General features: G+C 30.3%; 3 protein-coding genes across 3 annotated transcripts; 2 read left to right on the plus strand and 1 right to left on the minus strand.

Moving 5' to 3' along the window:
• Positions 1 to 4260: 4260 nt before the first annotated feature.
• LOC126843137 (eukaryotic translation initiation factor 4 gamma 2-like) lies at positions 4261 to 7942 on the plus strand. Its single transcript, XM_050580490.1, has 3 exons — positions 4261 to 4914; positions 4987 to 5352; positions 5844 to 7942. The coding sequence occupies exons 1-3, from the start codon at positions 4723 to 4725 to the stop codon at positions 7536 to 7538; spliced, it is 2253 nt and encodes a 750-aa protein (XP_050436447.1). The 5' UTR covers positions 4261 to 4722; the 3' UTR covers positions 7539 to 7942.
• A 1707-nt stretch (positions 7943 to 9649) lies between these two features.
• LOC126843143 (39S ribosomal protein L55, mitochondrial) lies at positions 9650 to 12616 on the plus strand. Its single transcript, XM_050580502.1, has 3 exons — positions 9650 to 9874; positions 12047 to 12191; positions 12391 to 12616. The coding sequence occupies exons 1-3, from the start codon at positions 9843 to 9845 to the stop codon at positions 12532 to 12534; spliced, it is 321 nt and encodes a 106-aa protein (XP_050436459.1). The 5' UTR covers positions 9650 to 9842; the 3' UTR covers positions 12535 to 12616.
• Positions 12487 to 18098, minus strand: LOC126843139 (forkhead box protein P1). The gene is made up of 5 exons (XM_050580492.1): positions 17775 to 18098; positions 15248 to 16100; positions 14942 to 15177; positions 14619 to 14875; positions 12487 to 14544 (listed from the first exon to the last, which is right to left on the minus strand). Exons 2-5 carry the CDS (start codon positions 16078 to 16080, stop codon positions 14263 to 14265), a joined length of 1608 nt encoding a protein of 535 aa, XP_050436449.1. The 5' UTR covers positions 16081 to 16100; positions 17775 to 18098; the 3' UTR covers positions 12487 to 14262.
• Between the last annotated feature and the right edge of the window lie 114 nt (positions 18099 to 18212).

Here is an 18212-nt window from a genome sequence, read left to right on the forward strand (position 1 = left end):
ATATGATGTAGGTAATAAGTGCAATGCCGTATCGGGGGGAGGGGTCTATGGATTATGGGATTCGACTTCTTCCCCCTCAGGAATTTTTTCAATGTCTTGTCATGTTAAAACGTCATGGCTTTATTCTTTATTTTGGTCCTCTCCCGAAAAATAGGCAGAGAAAGATTAATTATATAGAATTTAGCTAAACCAATGGAAGAAAGGCAGTATAACAGATAGGTTTACAACGTAATATTTAAACTTTGGTTATGTCAAAAAGCTTAACTGCTGTGGTACTAAACTTTCCTGTAGTTTGAATTTAGAAACTAGTAGTAAATACAGTTGATTAATTCAAGTAAGTACTCGGATTTTGTTAAAGACAATATTATAAAAGGTTTTTTATATTCTTCGCAATTCGTTACATTTTCATTTCAACATTTTTTAATTTGATCTTTTGTTTAAATTAACTACGGTATTTTCAAATGTATCTTTATAGTAAATTAATTTAATAACATTAGCTTTTCCAGAACTCAGAAGTCCTCTAAGGAGAGACAAATATTCAAACCCATTAATAAGGTAAGTACTAGGTGGAATAATGATTTTTTTCAATCGACAGTCGTCAAGGCATACAGTTCTGCAGTGAAATATGTACCTACAATGTTAATATTAGGTATGAGTTTAATAAATCTAAATGTAATGTACAATTGCTTAAAAACATGTTATTAAGAATTCTGTCTATGAAGAAAAAAATCACCCTGTGCGATGAGCTAAAGAGGACAGCACTTCGTCATTTTAGGCGTACTAGATATTGCTTAAAATTTAAGCCTTTTTTTTTTTTGAGGTGGTATTGTATACCCGTAATTGTGGAAACATCTAGAAAACTATTGTTTTTGTATACATCTCCAATAGTTTAATTTGTATTAATTATTTAAAATTCACTTATTCGTTTTTAATTATTTTAACTTAACCGTTTTTAATTGTAATCTCTCTTACGTTTAATGTCTATTATTCCTGCCGATCGGAGCTTAGACGGTTTAGATTTGGCATTTGTGGACCTAACACTACCAGACAAGTTTGCCCCAGAGGTTTTTAATTGTAATAAAAACCTATATAGTTACCAAAAATAAAAAACGTCCATGTACATCGTATAGTTAATATTGTTTTTTAAGTATTATCAAAATTTGATAGGTTTATAGCTGACCATTAATTATGAGAAAAAACGTTGAAAATAACCTTGTTTCTCTTTATATACTCGCCTGTGGGGTTAAATTTAATATTAAGATTTTGGAAATAAATAAATATGAGGATCATATTAATATAATATGTATAATTATCTACATAATATTACGTACATCGTCTTCTCAAGATATTATGCCCATGTTGAATCATACGTGATCCCTTATTTATGTAAACAATAATAATGCACTAATTAATAATAAGTATTCCAATTACCCTTATAAAAATTTCACTAAATTTAAAAGACTTTTCTGTTTTTCTTATTCAGATTCAATCAATATTTATAGAATATGATATTGTTATAAATTATGAAAGCTAGAGATCTTTACTTAAAAAGTTATAGAACCTGCAACCTGTTAATTGTTAAATGCATGCGTCTATAGAGAGCCTGTATTCTAAAAAAGGGCAGTCAACCTCCTAAATCCTAATGTGCTTTGATTGGCCAGAGTATACATTGTATGTTACATGGGTTCCACTGCAATTTAAGATAATAATTATCGTGGTTGCGCCCCAAATAGTTTTTTTTACATTAATAGCTATTAGTTTTCGGTTATAGGTTCAGTTAATTGGAACGTCTTAAATGGCGACCTATGAAGCTGTAAGAAGACTGCCCACTTTTAGATTATAGGCTTTCTAGTCTAAATTAGTTTGGTTTTTGGTTTCGGCAAAGACAATGTAAAACTTTTACGTTTATCTAATCTGTGGTGTTGTTGTATAAACAATCAATAAAACCAGTGCATGATCCCTTGGTTGTGCCTAATGTTGGCTGCACTGGTTACGTGTGAATGCCAACAGCAATACTATCGATAGTTTGGTTGACCTCCCACCAATGGCAATCAATTTCCATTATGATTGCTCGAGTCCCGACAAAGACGGGGTACGGAGTACGGGCACAGGCACACAGCGCATTTAGGTTGATACTCGGTTCTATAGTATTGTACACTATAAATACAATTTTTGTGCGTTGTGTCAAGTCTTAAATTAAATTCGGTCTTTTTTACCTTTTTACATTTTACTAATTACACACCGTTCGTGTTCGTGCTTCGTGTAATGGATTTCTACAAATAAAGGTATACACATTTTGTCAGTATTTCTCGTGATATGCGAAATCTAATTTGACGGCCAATACAGCGTCACTGTATGACTAATGTTCACGGAAATACCGTGTTCGGCTTTGTTTTGTTGTTAATGTGTTTAATTCAATTGTTTTGAGTCTGTTGGCAGTCTCGTAGCATTTGATGGTGTTCCGATGTTGGGTAAAAAGTTTTTGGACGTGTTTTTTTCGCAAAATTCAGGTTAGGGGTTTTCAGAAGAACCCTTTTTTTATTAGTAGTTTGGATGCGGAGGTGGAAGGGTGGGGTTTAAAGATGAGTATGCCTTGCCCCTCCCCCGTTTTATGTCCGGGTTTTTTTCTTAATAAAGACAATTTTTTTTCGCGTTTGTCAACCATTGATCATTAGAGTAGTACCTAGAGTTTATTGATCTCTGTTGATCTTAACCTATAAGTAACCATGAAATAAGGTTACCTACTTACTGGTAATATTTAGCTAATATGTCCTAGTTTATTTTGATTATCATCTAGGTATTTAGGGTAATTTTTTGAAAATTTTTATTCTGACAAATATAACTTATAAAAACATTGACAACGAGTATAAGAACAAAATATATCATTTACCAACACATGCATTAGTTATCTTTAAAAAACATTACTATTTAGTACCTACATCTAGAAATAACTGAAGCACTTGTGGTATTTATAGTACCTACAATTTTTATACAAAAGTATTTTTTTTTTAAATAAGTTTTATAGTCTCACTAGGCATTTTAAAATTATAAAAATGTATAAATAAAAAAAGGAAGTAAAGAAAGGTCAATGAACTGTAAGTTTTGGTACTGGTGAATTATTTAAAAAACTCAAATTTAATAATTAGTATATTTTGTTTAGATATTCCATTACATACCTCTATTTTCAATGTACATTATCAGATTTTCAAGTAGATGTATATTTGTGTTGTATAGTTTCTGTAAGATCTGATTATAATAATATTTTAGCAATTTTAAGTTTTTACTTCCTAAAACTGTAAAATTATGAAGACAATTAGGATACCTCCTTGTTTGAAAGATAAAGTCAAATTATTATATGGAATAAATACACTTACCAAACACCCATTTCTTGAGATTTTTTTTAACATTGTAGTATTTTTTATGCTAATTACAAATCTGAAACAAAAAATTGGCGGTGTCCATTGTCTTAGGTAGTTAAAATTTGTAAATTTTTGCGTGTTTAATAATAGGCAGCGGCAACTGGTGGTTGCGGCAGAGTTTGCCTGCCGTCTATTGTTATACGTGGAAATTTGCAAATTTCAAGTTGCTCTAACTTTGAAACTAGATGAGTCCGGCAATTTTTTATTTCAGATTTTTAATTAGCTTAAAAAGTACTACAAGATGGTGTAAAAAGAATAACATAAAAAGGATGTCCGGTAATATGCATTTATGCCTTTTTTAAAAATTAATTTAATACTTATTTCTAAAGATATAATTAAAAATTAATTTCAACACTTTTCGTAGTTATATCCCTAATATTTGTTTATATTTTCAACTTTTAACCTTATTTTTATTTTTTGAAATAACTACTTATTACTACATTATTAAAAAAAAATTGTGAATAATTAGTCTCTAGAAAATAATGTAAATTTAGTTGCAATAAAAGAAATAATGTAAAATAAATTTTTCCAGTCTAGGAAAAAAATATATTTTAATTGAATGAATCAAGGTAAAATTCGTACAAATTATTCCAAACTTAAGAAAACTTTTTTTGCTAAACCTTAATAATTATATATAATGATACTTAGAATGTTTCCAAAATTTTACCATATCTTACTATGTTGGGAATTTCAAAATATATGGCGAATGATTATTCAAAATTAAAAAAATATTTATCAATTATTAAAACATTTTGATTATATAAACATAATTTGTTGATTTTTTCTTATCTATTTGTATTTTTGTGTTTCAGAAATTGCATGAAAGTTTAACTGTGATATTCAGCTGTTGAAGACTTATTATTATTATTTTTTAAATTATATTGTTCCAAAATTTACACCTATATTGGTGTCTTATTATAAATTAATTGGTCAGCTGTTCGACAAGAAGGAAGAAGAGTCATATTCGTCCCCGCAGGCGACACGTAAAGACACGACGGACGTCTACGCAGAACGCGGGGGTGCTTCTCGTGTCTTCGGAGGAAGGGACGACGCCCGTTCCGAATCCAATCAGCAACCGCGTTGGATACCTCCCTCGATAATCAGACGCGATGCACTCGCCCAAGAGGACGCTAACGATGCAGTGTTTCGCAAAGTTCGCGGAATACTTAATAAGCTTACGCCTGACAAATTCCAAAAACTGAGTGATGACATACTGCAAATTGGCTTAAATACTAGTGTTGTATTGAAAGGTGTCATATTTCTGATATTTGAAAAGGCTCTAGATGAACCTAAGTATAGTTCTATGTACGCACAGCTGTGCAAAAGGCTCAGTGATGAGGCATCAAATTTCTTAATTGATCAAGATCCAAACACTTTTCGTGAACTGCTATTGAAAAGGTGTAAAGTAGAGTTTGACAACCGCTCTAAGGCGACTGCAGAGTTTGAAAATGATAATGGGACACCACTTTCTCCGGAAGATGAAGAACGTCGACAGGTTTGTACATTTTTTTAGGTATTATCACATACAGTATTATTACATGATTATTCAAATACATAATTTTGATAGGTGGCGAAGCGCAAAATGTTGGGAAACATACGCTTCATCGGCGAACTTGGTAAATTGGAGATTGTGGCTGAACAAATATTGCACTTGTGCATTCAACAGTTATTCCCGCGCAAGTCCAATGTCAAGGACGCGGCGGAGGACCTCGAGTGCTTGTGTCAGATAATGAAGACATGTGGGCGCATATTGGACACTGAGAAAGCAAAACCACTGATGAATCAGTATTTTGATCGAATTGCTCAGTATGCTGAACATCCCGAATTGCCATTGAGAATTAAATTCATGTTGCTGGATACTATCCAACTACGTAAAGACAACTGGATACCCCGAAAAGCTACGACTACAGAAGGTCCTATGCTTATGGATCAGGTTAGTTTTAGTTAGTAATTATGAATTTTACATGTTCATCAAAACAATGTGACACAAAACAATTCTAAAAATCACATGTTAGGTAATTAAGTATCAATAAAATAAACATTACATGCTAGTGCACTTATATTTAATGAAAACAACTTAAATTTAATTCAATATATCTAAAATGTCTTTTATCTTTTGTAATATTTACAGCTTTTATTTTTTTTCCTTTTAAATTTTTTTAGGTCTGCTGATTTTCAACTATTTAAAAAAATGTTCACTCATAATAGTTATTCACTCTTTCGAACTACTGAATTTCTCCATTTAAGTGTACCAATAACTGTTTAAAAATGTACTATTTTTCGACATTTTTATTTTTTGATATAAATTAGCATCAGATATTTATTTTTAACTTATATTTAATCTCTAAATAAATTCTAACTCTTATGGCAAATTAGTACACTAAATAATATAAATTGATAACATTTATGTATTTTTGGTTATAGGTAACTGATATTGTTAGTGGAGAATCTAATGGGCAAAACCAAAGGAATATTCAAATGCAAAACGTTAACCAGTCAAAAGAGATGTTCAGAAGGTCATTGAAGATACGAGATGATATGATAAGTTCTACTCCGGTATTGCCTTTTAACTCGACAATGCCGGATAAATTCAACTCAATAAATGGTTTTACCAATTCATCAAATAACTATTATAATGTGAATGGACGAAAAAATCCAGGACTTTTAAATCTAAACTCTGGTAACAACTATTATTCACCAGCTAGAGTGAATTACACAATTAACACACAACAAACAAATAATACTAATAATAATATGAACAACAACAACATGAAAGATCTGGGTCCAAATATTAAAAAACTTCTACGTGCGCAACAAGGTACTAAACCAGAAGATGTTTCATTACGTCCAGCTGCCAACAGCATGCTATGTAAACCGATTCAAATTAAACCTCCTCCGATATCAATGACTCATATGGGTCAAACAAATCCAATTAAGCCTATTACAGAAGTTCAGCAGCTACAGTTTAAACAATCTGGCCATGAAAAACATAAGCATCTAAAGAAAGATAAAGGCGTTTCTAAAGAAGAGGCTATAAAAAAAAGCTTAGATATTTTAGACAAACTTGGTACTGATCCTTCTATGGATGCTGTTAAAGCAGCTAAAGCATATGCTGATATAAAAATACCTGAGCGGTATTTGGCAGATGTTATGTATGTCCTTCTTTTTGATCGACTTCGTAAACGAGTCGATCTTGATGAAGAATTGCTTTTCCGTTTTATACAAGAAACCAAGAAACAAAATGCTGTTTCTAATGTTATCGCTATAGATTGTCTCAAAAAATTTATAATGAAAGGCCCGGAATATGAATCTGATGATGACAAAACATTATATAAGCGTTTTGCCAAATATGCAGCAGAAATCTGTCAAAGTTCAACTACATCTCTTAGTGAACTGGCAGAGGCTGTAGAAAATGGAAAAAGATACCCGGCGTTCTTGATGTTATTACAAGAATTAAGTGGAAGTATTGGGAAACCTGAACTCTTATTGGTATTTAAAGAGAGCAAAGTAAATTTGATAAATATATTACCAGAACCATTGAGAACGAAAGAACAGTTGGCTGAAATATTACAAGAGCGGAACTTAACTTTCTTGTTTCCATTATTACGTATACAATCAGATTTATGGAAGCAAATTACTAGTGACCCAAATCCCACTCAGTTTTACAAATGGATTAAAGAGAACTTGGATCCAATTCACTACACTGATCCTGGCTTTATTACTGCGTTGACTACTGTTCTGGTGAAATTTATAACACAAGAGACCAATAGTGCAGAAACGTCTGCTCCCAAGACTGATCTTGAAAAAGAAAAGAGTCTTTTAGAAAAATTCAAACCGATTATGAGAACATTTTTTGATGAACGTATTGATTTACAAATGAATGCCATTTATGCTTTACAGACCTATTTTTTTTCACTTGATTTCCCTAAAGGTTTATTGTTAAGATGGTTCAATTTAATGTATGAACTGGAAATAGTAGAAGAAGAAGCATTTTTAAAGTGGCGTGAAGATGTTACGGATGTATATCCAGGTAAAGGAAAAGCTTTATTCCAAGTGAACACGTGGCTCACTTGGTTGGCTGAAGCAGAGTCTGAAGACGAAGAAGATGATGACGATTGAATATTTAGTTGAATTAATGAAGTGCTATCATTTTTTTCTGGTTTTTGGTACTCTTGTAGCTTTAATTATTTTTTTTTTAATATAATATTTTACTTCCTCCTGTGAATGCCTTATTTATAAGGCATTTATGTAACTCCTTGTACTACCACCAACTCTTGTTAACAGTAAAATTATAAATAATATGACACTAAAAATTACCATGAAAAATTGACGACATTATAAATTGTAAACAAAAACTAATTTTCCTAAATTTTGTGTTATACTCTAGATTATACCTCTTTTTGGTTAATTTTTTATCAACATTTTTTCGTTTATCAGTTCCCTAATATCTATATGATTTATGTTACAACATTTAAAGTTTCTATCAATAAATGTGTGCTAGAAGTATACTGTACCATTGCTGACTAGTATGTTATAAGTGTTATTTTAAATTTTGTAGTTAACCTAACAACTAATAGTGTTGTAAAGTGTAGATAAACATAAAAAAGAATAAATTCTAATTGATCAGTATAACTTATTTCTTAGGAATGTAGTTAATAGTTCATTGGATTGATACAAACAAATATATAAAACTTAAAATTTCTGTTCAATATTTTTAAATGCTCATTACTCAGATATATTTATATTACAGAAATACTATTGTATAGCATTAAAATAAATTGACAATAAGAGGTCATATAAATTGTTAAAGAATAGATCACTTTTGAAATTTGCATAAAATATAAACTAAAACACTCGGGTAGATACTGTGGGAAAAAAGTGACCTAATTTGATTACTAACAATTAATTTTAAATAATTGGTATTATTTTTAATTTAAATCATTTTGTCTACGAGTAAAAGACATTTGAGTTAATATAATAGTACATTTTTTATCCATCGCATAGGCTGAACCAGTATCTGATAAGTAATCTGAAAATAGATTTGAATTTTTCATGAAGTTTACTTGAGATCAGTTTGCATACTTTTTTGGTATCTTATTCCTACTAGGTACGCATAAAACAAGTTTGAACGTTTTATACAATTTCAAATTGTAAAAAAAAATTTGGAAAGTTAAAATTAATTTTTTAAAAATATTCTGACCGATCTCAAGTAAACTTCATGACGAATTCATATTTGTTTTTAGATTGATTATCGCATCAATGGTTTGGCCTGTGCGATGGACAAAAAATTATGTGTTTTGGCTGAAAAAAAAGGTCGGTATCCAGGTACCGGAATGAATATTAGTAATTCATTTAGCTTTTGGACCATAAAATAATAATAGTATGCAGTAAGATAACAATTTGTAAAGCTAACCATAAAAAAGTTCAATTTTCATCTCTAACTATGTATTTTCCTAAAATAAATTCAGTTATAATATAATATGCTTTGTTCTATAATGAATCATGCATCAAACTATATTTTGTAAAAAAAATGGTCAGCGACTAAAATGTTTTTTATCTTTGTCACACGTGTTTCAGCTTTTTTTTTTATATGAGTTGTGGTTTTTTTTTAACATAGTCTATATGAAATTTAATTGAAGGCCCACTGGACTACAAAATCTTGATATGATTACTTAAAAATAAATTAGTGTCATTTACTACGAATCAATAAAATGAGGGTTTAAAAAAAATTGAAGTTAAGTGCACTTTTTTTTAAAGAATGGAATATCGACCAACTAATGTAAATTCCGGAATTTACTATTTATAAAATAAAAGTACCTGGTGACTTAAAAAGTATATTAAGCATCAGAAATGATAATTCAGGGGTAGGTTTGTTTATTTTAATAGATCGGGCCGTTCAAATAATAAATTGTTACTGAAGTACTGCATATTGTGTACTAACTGCAACTCTACATTGTTATTTGTTGTTAAAATTATATTCATATTTTATGGTAAGAAATTGATAAAGGATTTTAAATTATTGAAGGAGGATGAGAGGGTTAGGTTAAAATATTATATCGAATTATACTAGCCTAGAGAATTTAGATAATTATTTTAGTGTCGAACAAACGCAGAGGGAATCGACATTAAAATCACACAATTTTTCTTACACGATGTTCATATTTTGTCAATAAAGATATTGATAAGAACTAAGATGTAAAAACACGATCTTATCAGTTATCAATGAACAAAGTAATACATTTTACCAAATACTATTGTATTTATAGTATTTGATTATACCTATTACCTAATGCCGAAAGTTGAAACCCTGAAACGCTTTGAGGTTTTAATTAAGAGTTTAAAGTTGTTATAATTCACTTAAGACGTAGATTTTTGGCAACATTTTGTACTAATTTGAAATACAATTAGTTAACGTCGTTTAAAATGAATTTACAACTAGTTACTAAAATTTTAAGGTGAGTTTTTTCATTATTTTAATATACCTACTTTTAAAAGTGAAAATGTTTAGCCTAATTACCTAAGGCTAAATTACTAAACTTTCGTATGTGTCTTGCATACTAGATATAAAAATCAATAGTGTTTGGAATTTTATTTACATTACAATTTTTTTTTTAAAATTGATGTAATATTTTGATTTGAAAATATATAAATATTGTAGAACAAACCATCGTTAAAGAAACTACACTAGTTTTTAGTTAATCAAGAATTATTGTCAATCCCTAACTTGGTGAGAGGCTAGCCAAGTAATATGTAGAATAGGGACTTATTAAAACAGAAATAATATGATCTACTTCAAAATATTATTAACTTCTAACATTTAACACACATGCCTGAAAATTCTTTGACATAAGAAACATTAACAATCTTATTTAATTTAGTAACTAATTGTTTTTTTTTAAGTAAAAATCTGTAAAGACAAGATGTTCCTGTTCAGTGCTGCCGCTATTGTTGTTAGTCTCCAAATGGGTGTTCATTCGAACATTTTACTCATTCTCATAACCTCCACAAACCTCATTGTAACAAGCTAATAACCACTGAATATGTCGAAGTGGTAAAAAATGAACCTCCTGTCTTAATTAAAATATCACCACAAAAGTTTAAACAGTTTATATTGACAATTATAGAGAAACATTTGTATTCCATAAGGCCGCTTGTACACACAATGATATTGGATGTTAGTCAGGTGCATTGCATAAGCATTAATTTTAATAAACTTGTTGCACACGAACCCTGATTTGATAAAAATATTGTACCAACTATCCAATATTGGTGTATTAGTCAACCGATGGTCGGATTGGTGCATTCATATAATAACATTATCGGGCATCGACATCGTCATGTGTGCATGTGGCCTAAACGCTATCAACAGACAGAAATCGCACAGGCAAACACACACACGGACAGAATGCCAAGTTTTTCTATTTTCTAAAAGGATACATATAGTCTTACTCCCATATCGACATTAAAAAGAAAATGTTTCGGGGAACCATAAAGCTTCTCTTTGAGAAAGCAAAAAAACTATTGCCTTATTATTAGACTAATATATTTTGTGATCTAGATAATTATACTGGACAACAATTTTTTTCTTTTTATTTGTTGCTATAGAATTGACCTAGTAGACCTTGGAATTTAGAATATTGTAGGACATAATTGGTGTACTTTTTAAAAAAAAGTTTTACAAGTTTATTTTATATTGGCTCTAGTTTTAAAGATACAGCACACTACAATTACCATAAATAATGATTTAATATAGGCCTTCTGTCAAAATTCTGAGTTACTAATAAAATTACTATTTTGTGTTGATATAATATCAACAAAAATGTAAGTGCTATTAACACCAATAATAATAATATAATGCTTGATACATTATTTTCTATAAGTCAATAGTAAGAAATACTAACTCGTACACTGATTAGTCTTTAACACACGAGAAATTGGTGTTTTCACACATTTTGGTGTTTTTATCTACAAGAATTATTGCTAGGACAGTCCTTTTGAAAGTTTTACCAGTTTTTAGTACAAATTATTACAAATATTGACATAATAGCTTATTAATATATTTCTTTTTTTTACAACCGTTAGGTCAGTTTGACAACACTTGAATAAACAAATAAGAGTTATTATCCTAGGGGTATATGATGGTGCAGTGGTTTCTTGTTTTATTTCTGCACATAAATTATGTTATGTAAATATCTTTTAAAATAGAATTACTGGATGAAAATAATGTAATTTTGTAAAACCAATATATTATGCTAGTTAATAACTCTTCAGATAACTAAATTTATGTTTGCCTGTTTTTTTGGGGAGATAGTAACGATTATATTTCACCTGATTTCTCGCCTTAAAACTACTTACTCAGCACCTCATACGGTAGGTAGCGACAACAGACGCACACATAGGCTAATGTACTTACTACTTGTCTAGCCTAGCAGGATCGTTACACTATAAAACAATCCTTTGAATATTAACAGAGATTTGTATGGACCCCCTTTTAGCGATTTGTAATAGTTATTTTTGTATATTAGGTTTAATATTATTAGATTTGCCGACTATTTTTTTTTATAATTTCTATTTAACAAAATACAAGTTTTATTCAGTGTATGTAATTCTATTTAATTATTTTTTAGAATTAATCGTCCATTCAGTAGTAATTCAGCTTCCATAACAAAAATTCATAGAAAAATATATCCACAGCACTACTTGACCAAAATTGTTAAACCCGATGGTTCCAGTTTCACTGTACGATATCATGAACCACGAATGATTATTAAAGTGAGTATACCTATAAATTTTACAATATACAAATAAGCAGTGTAAATACTCTTTAACAGCTATATTTGTATGTTAATTTTCTACCATCAGATTTTGTGCAGAGCTCAGTTTATGTGTACATTTTTAATCAATGGATTATTCTTTGACAACTCCAAGTCTTTGTATAACTCCTTGTACTATCTTCTGTTAATGTTTTCAGTTACCACTAGATTTAAATTTAATCAGTGAAGAGGAAAAAAAGCGAAGAATTGAGGCCAGACGACCAAAGAAGAAAGTAAAAATCGTTGAAGAACTGAATGATTCATTTGATAGATCTAAATATTTAAAATATTTTAAAAAATAAGAATATGTTATTTTTTAACCTTAAATCAGTATATTTGTATGTAGAATGAAAAAATAAAAATAAAGTACCACGTAAACTTTTTTTTAATGACAAGTTATTTGATAGAATTGACACATCGGACAGATGAAAATATTTAGCAAAAACAAGTACAAATATAGAAGTAAATATATATAATCATAAGTTATAAAATAAAAAAAAATAATTTATTATAAACAATATAAATGCAATTTGTACTATGGTACACATCTGGCCGACAGTCACAAACGAACTCATATTTACAAAATAATTTATCCGACACTGATTAAACTACTATAATAATAATCCTATTTACTTAATATATACTTATAAAATTGAATTATCTAAAATGCTATACTACTGAACATTTGTATATGTCTTACATATTACAAATCAGTTGCATTTGGTTAACTGAATTTTAAATTTACAAAAAAAAAATTGTTTTTAAAATGTAGAAAAATGTTGATAGAAAAACACATCATATATATATATTAAACACAATATATATTTATAGATACTGGCGGTAGTTTTTATTTTACTAAAACAAGGGAAACACAACACTACCTATTGGTAAATGATATCTTTAATTATTGTTAATACATAAATATCTTTAACAACTTAGTCTGCAAAAACCACCGTATTTTTTCACAATACTAATTGAGGGTAGTCACAATATCAAAATACAGAAAAATATAACCCCCCTTCTTTACAGTTCCTTATATCTTTGCATACTTAGAATTAAAATAATTGAAATTATGCAAGAAAATGAATAGAAGCTTGACCAATAATTGTGAATAATATTGATTTAAAGATAATCAAATTCTTCAAATAATTTTGATTTTAAACAGTCGTTAGAAATTGTTTACATAAAAAAAAAACGTTTCTTAAATAAAATGGATGGACTGAATCGTTAATTTATAATTTAACTATCATTAAAATGTTTTATATTATGTTTTATACAATATATATTGTATAAAAGATATTATAGAATATTTTGATAAAGTTATCTCTTAATATTTTTAAACATAGGAAGTAAAAAATCTTAAGTTTTGTTTCTTATCGTGTAGACATAATATTTCTCTATTGTACAAACTACATTTAATAAATATATAATTTAAAGAAACATTAGTTTTATTTTTAAGATTCATAAATCCAAATAATAGTAAATATAAGCACTTGTTTCAAGAAATATGTAATATTTTGTTAAAACAAGAGCTCATAAATACAAGTGGATAATTTTAAAACACTAGAATAATGTTTCTTTATTGATAAGAAAATACAATATTTTTTTTATCTACGATGAGAATATTAAGACTTTTTTACTTCTTATACTAAAAATGTTTCAAACAGTTATTTTTTACATTTTCTTTTTTTTTTTATACAATTTTTACTTAATAAGCATTAAATTTAGTAGTATGGTAAGGTAAAATGCAGATTCATTGTGTTAAAATAAGTTAATTATCTTTCAACCTTTATTATACAATACATAGTTTAATCTTAAAATCATGAGTTTAATAATTTATCAGTTATGACATATCCTATTCTCACGTATATTTCGCTATGATACAACCATTGTAACTTTAAAGTTTTTGAATACTAAATAATAGTATAAAAACATCAAGTATTAGTATCACAAACCCATGTTCATTACATGTAATCAGTGAATGCCTGTTGTATATTATTATAATATACACAAGCTGAGTTGCCCACATCTTATATATTTCTCAATATTGATATAGGCCTACTTATAAATTTACGTTTAGGACTCGGTATGCTCGGCGTTACATTTTTGGTCAACACATAGCTTCCTTTGAACACTGGTTGCTGATAAGGTCGTTTATTACTGATCACAGTCTTATTCTGGGATTGAACGACATACGTCATAGGCAAATCTTGAACGGAAATCAAATCATCAAAATTTGTTTTGTATTCTGATGCTTCAATACCAAAGCTGCCATCATTTGAACTCTCTTCAATTTCTTCTTCTTCTTCAATCTAAATTACAAAATAATATATTAATAACGAATTCAAATAATTATATTTAAATAGTAAGCATCAATGGTACATACATCATTGCCGATATCATTTAAATTGGCCAAGTCATCCAAGCCAAAAGTTATCAATTGATATGGAGAATCATCTTTATCATTCCTTGAATCACCATCTGATTCTTCTTCTATATCGCTATCAACAATCCTGTCTTCTTCTTCAGATGTTGTCATTTCCTGATTGATGATTTCCTCTTCTTCCTCATCATCTAGATAGTAACTATCTCGTCGATCATAGCTGTCATTCATTTCACCACGTTCAAGTGCATCCAAATGTTCTATTTAAAGCAATGAAATCAAATTGAAAACTAATATTCTAGACCAATTAGTAGTCAATAAATTACCTGGATTGAGCATTGCACGTTTTATAGCCGATGGATCTTTGCGAGACCATTTTTGCATTTCATCATCCATTTTAGCGATCTTGCTAGGATTCATTGTCCATAGACAACCTTTCCTAGGCGCACCTGTACTTCCTATTGGTTTTTCAATCTTCTCAAAACACTTATTTAAACTAAGATTGTGACGGACAGAATTTTTCCATCCGCTACTGGCAGTCTTAAAATATGGAAAATGTTTGCTAAAATAAAGAAAATCAAAATTATTAATTCAACAAAAAAATATGACCAATAATTTTCAATTTTACTCACCACATAAAGTTATAAATTTCTGAAACCGGTAAGGAACCAGTACTTGAGTTTTTTAATGCCATGGCAATTAAACACGAGTAGGAATATGTGGGTCTTGGGTATAAACCCAAATGATCATTACCCTTAGAACCATTGATTCTAGATTGAATTGGTTTTATTTGCTGCTTAGGTCTAACTATCTTATAATGCCCAGCAATACTATTATTAACAAATGAAACAGGAACCGTCCTTGATGTCACAGTTGTTTTTACACTAGGCACTGATGAAGGCATCGTCACTCGGACAGTCATCATCTCAGTTTTTTGTTGGCTATTACTAGAGGTTTGACTAAGGAGATCGGATAACCGGATAGCTTTTTGAATAGGTTTCAGTTCTTCAACTTTTGTAACTTCTATAGGCTTTTTTTCTATTTTCCTAGGTTCTTCGATCGGTTCAGATTTAATGATGATTTCCTGAGGCTCTAAAACAGTCTCTTCTTTTTTAATTGTAATTAAAGCAGGAATTTCTTTGGGTGGACTTAATTCTATGATAGGTTCTTCTTTAATTTTCTTTTCAGCTGCCTCAGCGGATGATGGAATTACTGAATTAGGGTTGACCATAATTGCAGACTCAATATCTCCTCCAATGAAGTCCAAATGATGATTAGAATTTGAGTTAAGCCAAAGACCAGAATTAAGTGGATCCATCATAGACATCATATTGTCGTCATTTAAAGATAGAGAATCATCATAGTTAAAACTACTATTGGAAAGCACTCGATCATAATCGCTTTTCATGTCAAAGTCTATACAATCTTGATAGAATGTAAGACTGTCTAACATACCAAGATCCATGTTGAAAGTTTAGAAAATACCTGAAAAATAAAAACACATAAAACTCGATTAAAATAAAGTTAAAGCATAAAAAAAATACTATTATTAAATTATGTAAATAGTGCTTTTAAATAATTTTGACAGTTACAGAAATTAGTTCAAAATTAATTCACAAGATGGCGCTAGTAAACTTAGAATGAAATAAAAATCAATGGCTCCCCCGTATTATAAAATAATTTTTTTTTTTAAATAATATGATTGCTCATAGATGTTTAATAATTTAATAAGAACAAAATTATTAAAACTGAGAAAATGCAACAAATAAATTGTTAACAATAAAAATCCACAAATTCCCCCAAAAAAAAAATAGATTTTGTGATTAAAATCAGTTGGCGGTTAATAGAATAGTGTAATCTACATTTCTTAGTACTTTGATTTCCCGAATTATTTATACTTGATAATTGTTACTAAAAATAAACGGGATTATAAACGGGCAATGGGTTTTTATGAATGCCCGATTGCAGTATAACTGAATGGAGAAGGCCGAATGACGCGCGATTACTATGAGCCATCGACTGAGGACCAATATAATATTACTACTAATATTGTGATAGTCTCTTACAAATTAAGACATGTATTTTCAATAATACCCAAGTCGAAGAGATAATTGAGCGTTTATCAATAAACTCTTATCGAAACATTCTACTATGTATTGTTAAAATACAATCACGATAAACGTAAATTACATCTATATATTTTATTATTACACTACAATGGTGATGATAATTTACCACGGGACGTTTGCCATACTACAAAGGCGACATGACTGACCTACAACTACCTTTTGAATTTAAATTATTTTATTGTAACTATCATTTTTTTTGCAATTAAAATCTTTAATTAAGCATTTATTAGTTATGCTAGCCTTTATGTTTAGCCAACCATGACGCAATGTTTACTATCAACAGGTTCTAGTTGCTAAGGAAAATTCCTATTGAAAACAACACGTTGAACATATCGCGGTTTGTAAACACACAATTAGATATTCAAATTCTCATGAGGAATGAAACCCAATTGTACCTAACCTGTCAAAATTCCGTTAATTGACCAATATTAAAAATCTTATTCATTTGTTCCAATTGAGCTGGAGACTACTTGGAATTAGTTGAAGCGATCTATTTCAAAGGAATCTGATATAGCAAAGGAACATTTAATGATTTTAGATACTTTACTAAAAGTATTTAAACTGTTTACAGTCAAGATGAACAGCTTTCGAACGGCGAGCTAATGGTGACCTCTCGTCACACGTGTTTTTCTTTTGTTTCGGTTGCTCATGATAATGGTAATTGTTGTTATTTTATTACAGAGCACAGAAACATTCGGAACGGAGGGAGGCGAGAGCAAAATATACCGTGTTTTACACACACACACACAACATACCTACCAACACAATATTATACAATATACCAAAGCACTGAATATGACGGGGGTAGTCATGGCAACGGGTCGGCTATACGCGATCCATTATGGCGGGACCCCGGGTTGACCTTGTATTCTTTTATCTACCGGCGGCTGCCACCCGGCAACCGGCGGCGGCGGGCTCGGGCCGTTCAGCGGGAAAGCGGCCGCTGTCGCCGGTAACGAATCACGCCGCGAAAACCTTATCGGACGGCCGGCGGCAAAAAAAAAATGCGGGAAATTATATTTTCACTTACCTCTAGCAATTTGATTTTTGAAGATTTTTCCACCGTAGTAATGTATGCCGTCTCCCGCGCACGCGCTCTCTCTTCTATGGTTAGCCGGCCGCACACAATCAACGCCGTGCACACAGCGCGCGAAACACAAAATATAACACACCGAATACTTACACAGAACTATTCTACGCGGCTGTGTTGGCCTGATATGGTATTGCAATTTCGTACATCGGTCGTAAATTCGGTAGGCACGCGTAGTTTTAAGTGTGTAACGACACAGTGTACGCTTAAAAAAAAAAAAAAAACTAACGACAATTTGGCGCGCTAGGTGTGGAACCGGGAACGACGACCATTAGTGTGCGCGGCTCAAACAGCACCGGCTTATGGTGAGGGGCGGGGCGCGACGCGCAGGGGGAATTCGATGCGTAAATACGTTAGCCGGCCGGACAAAGAAAAATC

Source organism: Adelges cooleyi, unplaced genomic scaffold, assembly GCF_023614345.1.
Source record: "Adelges cooleyi isolate 19-005CV unplaced genomic scaffold, UGA_ACOO_1.1 ACOO_flye_CR_arks_rails_tigmint_CR_PRNA_574, whole genome shotgun sequence".
In the NCBI taxonomy this organism is placed as follows: domain Eukaryota; kingdom Metazoa; phylum Arthropoda; class Insecta; order Hemiptera; family Adelgidae; genus Adelges; species Adelges cooleyi.

Coding starts and splice junctions, on each gene's coding strand:
- LOC126843137 (XM_050580490.1), top strand. CDS start 4,723: ATGTACGCACAGCTGTGCAAAAGGCTCAGTGATGAGGCATCAAATTTC. Junction 4,915..4,986: donor AAGATGAAGAACGTCGACAG/GTTTGTACATTT, acceptor TAATTTTGATAG/GTGGCGAAGCGCAAAATGTT. Junction 5,353..5,843: donor GTCCTATGCTTATGGATCAG/GTTAGTTTTAGT, acceptor TTTTGGTTATAG/GTAACTGATATTGTTAGTGG.
- LOC126843143 (XM_050580502.1), top strand. CDS start 9,843: ATGAATTTACAACTAGTTACTAAAATTTTAAG. Junction 9,875..12,046: donor CTAGTTACTAAAATTTTAAG/GTGAGTTTTTTC, acceptor ATTATTTTTTAG/AATTAATCGTCCATTCAGTA. Junction 12,192..12,390: donor AACCACGAATGATTATTAAA/GTGAGTATACCT, acceptor TAATGTTTTCAG/TTACCACTAGATTTAAATTT.
- LOC126843139 (XM_050580492.1), bottom strand. CDS start 16,080: ATGGATCTTGGTATGTTAGACAGTCTTACATTCTATCAAGATTGTATA. Junction 15,178..15,247: donor GAAATTTATAACTTTATGTG/GTGAGTAAAATT, acceptor TCTTTATTTTAG/CAAACATTTTCCATATTTTA. Junction 14,876..14,941: donor ACGTGCAATGCTCAATCCAG/GTAATTTATTGA, acceptor TGCTTTAAATAG/AACATTTGGATGCACTTGAA.